Genomic DNA, 6000 nt, shown 5'->3' with positions numbered 1-6000 from the left:
GAGGATCTTTCATATCTTGTCCTACAACCTCGGTAGTATTATATATGGCTACAAAGCTGACAGTGAGCTGAGTTTAGCGCACTCTCAGATTTGCCAGTATGCGCCCTAGTGCCAGAGATATTGACACTGTCAGATTGTCGGTAGGCATCCTGATACAGGAGATATTGGCATCGTTAGTTTCAGCACCAATATTCCTCCAGCAGTGCGGACCCTTCCAGTTCAGCGTCATCGCTGGGAAGTGAGGAATACCCACCATCCTGACAGTACTCTTCCATAGACTTGTGCTGTCAGGGGGACACTCTTCACAAGCCCAGCACTGAAGTTGAGCTGTAAGGCCCGGCCATTCTGACAGTCCAGGGATATCGGTAACGTAACCAATGGCACCAATATCTCTGGCACCAATAAGCATACTGACAAAGCTGAGAGTACGCTGAATTTAGTGCACAGTCAGCTTTCTAGAAGTATATACTACTGCCAATGTCAGAGGACATGAAACGTCCTCTTTAAAGGGTTATTACCTTCTCAGAATTTTATGAATAGTCCTGTCTCCAAACGCTCTGTTCAACATGACAGGTTCCCTTTATGGCATAGAGTTTAATGTAGTGGAAACAAATTTGGTGAGAGTAACTTGAAAGGGAGCGCAAACAACATTCTTCAGTGTTAATGTATGCCCTACACATACTGTATTATGGAAGATTAAAGAAGGCCATACACCTTTAAATAGCTGTCAGCCAAATGCTAAATCAGTCAACAGCTTTTCCCTCTTTCCCCACCCTGATGACAGGGCATGCTCAGTCTTGCTGAGTGTGCAAGTATCTCAGTAGGGATAGGGGATAAATGGTTGCCAGACATCTGTAGTAGTGGCTTACCTATCTTGAGAATTATGAATCGGACATTGAAACGTGCCTGATCCTTCCGTCCTCCCACAAGCCTGCTGAACAGCCAGCGTTAGTCTAAGGTGTATGTCCACCTTTACTGATCTCTAAATAATAAACTGGATTACTTACAAACAGACAGATGGGTGGGCCTACACTAATGGTTCTTCTATAGCATGGAGCTTACCAGTGAGGGTTTAATTGTTTTCCAGTCATCAGTATAATGGGCATCACTTAATACATATATATGAATGTAGACATCCAAAATAAGACAGAAGATGAAGAAGACAAAAACAGATGAAGGTGAAAAGACACAAAGCTCAAATAACAGGTGCAGAATGGTACAAAGTGTACAGCAACTAACACTTCATGTTCAATATAGTTACAGTGCAGGCTGTTTCTTGGCCAGACAGCTCCAGCATGGTGTCCTTGTTTTAACTATTGACTGTCAGTGGGAATGTTAGGTCCAAGAAAACAAAGCGGAGTTGGATTTGTCAATGGGCTATGAACATAAGTAGTGTAAATGGAGCCTTATAATGCAATGATTGCAACTTAATAAAAATGTTGATGTACACAAGGGGTGTGTGTGCATATCTCAATAGTACACCACTACTGTACCTGTGAAAAGCAGCACAAAGTACCTGAATATACATGCCCTAGGTACCATGAGTCTATGTACCGCGGTGCTACCCCATAGACATCAAGAACCTGTTTAGCTGGGGGAAGAGTCACCATCATACACCATATGCTGTATTTGCAGGCAGTTTTTCCCTGTATATTTCATTTAGCTACAAACTTGGTTGCAAGAAAAATATATTTAGGGCAAACTACTTATGAGGAAACACAGGCCACAAACAGAGATATAAAAGAGTCTATAAACCGATCAATGTATATAACATACATGCACAAATACATTCAAATTTTTGATGAACTCCATATAAGGTCAAGAAGGCAACTTAACAACTTTTCTGTTCTTGGTTGGGCAAAGAACTCAGCATTTAGGAGCACCTGACCATTATCCTGGACAGATTTCTTCTGGGAGGAGGGGAAGCTAGACAAAGATGGAAGGATTGGGAAAAAAAGCCCAAAGACTGGCTCCACTGATATAGAATGTGGGGGGAGGTGGTGGTGGTGGGGGTTTGGGGTCTTTTGAGCAAAGTCGTATCTAGACAAAAACTAAACATGTTCATGAATGGACACAAATAAATGTTCTTTGACTATAAACTAGAGAATGTGAAAGCTTTTTAAGTTTAAATACAGTTGTTGGAAAACCTCTGCTGAAATCCCAGCCTGAGGGCAGGTTCACACCAGTGCCCGAATCCGTTATGCAGGTCTCCGTTTTCTGTCTGCAGAAGATGGAAACCAGCATTCAGTGTCCGCCGGTGAGTGCCCGTGAGCAGGGCCGGCGTCAGCACATGGCATAGTCGGGCAAGTGCCGGGGCCCACAGAGCCTCTGGGGGCCCCCGGGCACTTTCCCGCTCCAGCACTTGCCTGTCCCGATTTCAGCTCATTGGCGTCCGTCAGACGCCAATGAGCTGAATACATAGGCGATTAAAGCAGGAGCTGTCACAGCTCAGCTCCTGCTTTAACGCTGCGGTCCGGCTTCTGCTTTTGTAGGCGCGATGTAATGACGTCACATCGGGCCTACAACTATGTGAGTGGAGTGAGAGCGGGGAGCGCTGGAAGGAGAGTGTAAGTGTTTGTTTTGTGTTAAACATTAAGGTGGAACATAATGAAGGGGGCCCATGAAACTGGGGGCAAATGAAGGAGGGGGGGAGAACGGCATGACACTGAGGCAGATGAACGGGGGGAGAACGGCATGACACTGGGGCAGAGATGGGGGACATGAAACTGTGGGCAGATGAAGGGGGGAGAACGGCATGAAACTGGGGACAGAGATGGAGGGGAGGACATGAAACTGGGGGCATATAATTTACGGGTGACTGTAGGAGGATTATACTGTGTGGGAGCACATGAAAAATTAATGAGAATGGGCGGACTCAACATAAAATTGGGCGAAGCTAAATTTGCCACGGCGGAGAACAGAGGACGCTCACGGACGGACACTTTTCAAACCCATTCAAAGGAAGGTGTCTGAAAACTAAGCTATTGTTGCTTCAAGACAGTCACACATAGCTTTGATATGGCAGCCTGCATACTTTAGTTCATGTATAACAGATATGGCAATATACTTGTTTCTTTCAATTTCCAAAATACAAAAAAAAAACCCAGTTCCGATTTAATTGTATTAATTGCGGACTCTTTACTTAGACATTATATTTCACATATAAACAAAAGCATCTGTAAATGTCATCAACAAGCAAAATATATAGTAACGTATAGAAACAAGAAATTGCAGCAAGGCAGGAAACATGAAGGACATGTTAAAAAACAGAAGGAAATAAAGGCAGTCAACAGAATATATACAGAGCACCACCAGGATGTTAGCTTCATGCTAACACACAAAACACAACTGGAATACAATACTATGCAACTGGAATACAATATATCTATGATGTGGTGGAGACACAAAGTAGAATAAGAAGAAATAAAAAATAAGGCTGATAGTACACAGAGTGGTATTAGATATAAGGATACTGAAAAGAAAATGTGACATTAGAGGTTGTTCAACAAGGACTGCTTTTAATAAAAGAGATGAGATAAAGCACTGACTACTGCGAGTCCGGCTTCTGGGACTTTGGGCAACCTGCTGGTTATTTCAAGGAAGATTCAGCTCTCTATCCATCCTTCCCTGCATCGTGAATGGTACTGCACTATAACTCACAGAAGCGTCTACAGCTAAATTTCCTTAATTCAAGATCCAATATAACTTAAATATAATTTGTATTTTTTTTCTCCCACAGACCTGATGTAGTTGACTGGGCTCTAACTAACATCTATCTATGTATCTATAGTCAGTAAAGATAAAGCTTTTCATCTTTGATACTGGACTAGTGTCCCACACAGACATTTAGAAACACAAAAGGAAATGTCTTATTATTTTAGTGTGAGGTATTGTGGTAAAATATTATCCCAGAATTGAACTGATTGATCCAGAGATTTCAATTTTGTCAAATTTTCTGATTTTGTATATTCCGATTCTTTAAAGTCCTTCTTTTTAATGTTTTTAACATTCTTTTTCTGTTTTTCAGTTTCTTTGCTAGTTTTCTTTGTTGTAAACATATTTCCCACAAGTTTCTTTTCCTCTTTTTTATTTTTTTCACTTTTTTCTTTCTTTGCCTCTTTTTCATCTTGCTTGTCTTCTTGATCTCCTTCTTCATCCTCCTCTCCCTCTTCTTCCTCCTCCTCTCCATCCTCTTCCTCCTCCTCGCCTTCCTCTTCCTCCTCCTCTCCTTCCTCTTCCTCCTCCTCTCCTTCCTCTTCTCCCTCTTCCTCCTCCTCTCCTTCCTCTTCCTCTCCTTCTTGGTCCTCCTCCTCGCCCTCTTCTTCACCCTCTTCTTGGTCCTCTTCTTCACCCTCTTCTTGGTCCTCTTCCTCACCTTCTTCTTGGTCCTCTTCCTCACCCTCTTCTTGGTCCTCTTCCTCACCCTCTTCTTGGTCCTCTTCCTCACCCTCTTCTTGGTCCTCTTCCTCACCCTCTTCTTGGTCTTCCTCTTCACCCTCTTCTTGGTCCTCCTCCTCACCTTCTTTTTGGTCCTCTTCCTCACCCTCTTCTTGGTCCTCCTCCTCACCCTCTTCTTGGTTCTCTTCTTCACCCTCTTCTTGGTCTTCTTCCTGCTCACCCTCTTCTTGCTCCTCCTCTTCTTCCCCTTCTTGGTCCTCCTCCTCAGCCTCTTCTTGGTCCTCCTCCTCACCCTCGTCCTCCTCCTCTTGTTTTGTCTCATCTCCTTCTTGATCTTCTTCCCCTTCTTCCTCATTCTCTTGATCCTCCTCTTCCCCCTCCTCTCTTTCCTCTTTCTGACTTTCGTCTTCTTCTTCACACTCCTCTTCCCCCTCTATTTCATCCTCTGTATAACCTCTCTTCCCCTTTGACTTGCCTTCATTTTTCATTTCATCTTCTTCCCTCTCATCCTCCCCTTGTTCTTTACTTTCTTCCCCCTCTGTTTCAGCTTCCTCATTTTCAGATTCTTCCTCTTCTGATTCATGGCTGGACTCTTTCTCTTCATCCACTTCTGTGTCTGATTTTTCTACTCTATCTTTTTCTACATCATCATCTTTGTCATCTTCCTTAACTTCCTTTTTTTTCTTCTTCACCTTCCCTTTCTCCGTTACGTCATCTTTCAATTCAACCTCTCCTACATCTTCCTCCACATTACTACTAGATATGTAACTGTCTGCACCGCTTTTTTCATTGGTATTTTCTTGCAAGGCAAAGGCCTCCACACTTTCTTTTTGCTTGACGACAAGTATTTTACTTTGCTTCTTTGTATTAGAATGTTTTGGTTTAGTTTGTTCATTTAGGCACTCGGTGCTACCAGAACTGAGTTCATCCTTAAAACTTACTACACTATTACCATGGTTAGATTTCGATCCTTTCTTTATATAATGGCTGCCATCTACCTCACTATTTAAGTCTTTGGCTGAACTAACATCTTTTCTATATTTCTCTCCGGCTAAATTATCAGAACTGGATGAAGAATATGAAGTAAGACTGCTAACCATCTTTAACCCTTTAATAGCTTCATGGCTTTGGACACGGATAATCTGGGGGTGTTTACTACGAGGTTTATGAACCTGAGGAATGGATGTGCTGTCTGACTCGCTATCCTGCAGAGAAGTGACACCAGACCTAACACGAGTTAGGTTCGCTTGGCTATCTTTTGATAACTGCTTGTCTTGTCTTCTGCTATTGGCCTTTGAAAGGACCTTATCTTGCTTAAACTCTTTAGCAACATTTATCTGTTCTTGACTAGAAGCAAATTTGGATTTTCCAGCTTCAGATGCCTTTCGAAATTTGGCCTGCATGTATTTTTTAACAGCCTCTGCTTGGATACCTGCACTAGTTATTCCAGATTCATCGCTATTAGAGGTAAATGAACTATTTTTTAGTGATGAAAGTCGAGATCTGCTCCTTTCCATCATTTGCTTCATCTCAACCTTACCATCACCTTTCAGTTCCACATTTTTAATGTTCTTCTATTCCACGAGAGGCAACACAATGAAG

General features: G+C 42.6%; 1 protein-coding gene across 2 annotated transcripts in view; it reads right to left on the bottom strand.

The window, feature by feature from the left end:
• Nucleotides 1-3838: 3838 nt before the first annotated feature.
• RPGR (retinitis pigmentosa GTPase regulator) overlaps nt 3839-6000 on the bottom strand; it is a 38571-nt gene continuing 36409 nt past the window's right edge. Inside the window, exons 14-15 of one of the 2 annotated variants that reach the window (XM_075263971.1) lie at nt 4619-5972; nt 3839-4582 (exon numbers count right to left, since the gene is read on the bottom strand). In XM_075263971.1, coding sequence (XP_075120072.1) covers nt 3873-4582; nt 4619-5972 — 2064 coding nt within the window. In that variant the 3' untranslated portion in view covers nt 3839-3872. Of the gene's footprint in view, nt 5973-6000 lie in introns of both variants that reach the window. The other variant, XM_075263970.1, reaches the window with a different exon arrangement.

The sequence above is a fragment of the Leptodactylus fuscus genome, chromosome 2, assembly GCF_031893055.1.
Source record: "Leptodactylus fuscus isolate aLepFus1 chromosome 2, aLepFus1.hap2, whole genome shotgun sequence".
NCBI lineage: Eukaryota > Metazoa > Chordata > Amphibia > Anura > Leptodactylidae > Leptodactylus > Leptodactylus fuscus.
The sequence above is the reverse complement of the archived record's forward strand: the minus strand, read 5'-3'. Positions and strand labels throughout refer to the sequence as shown.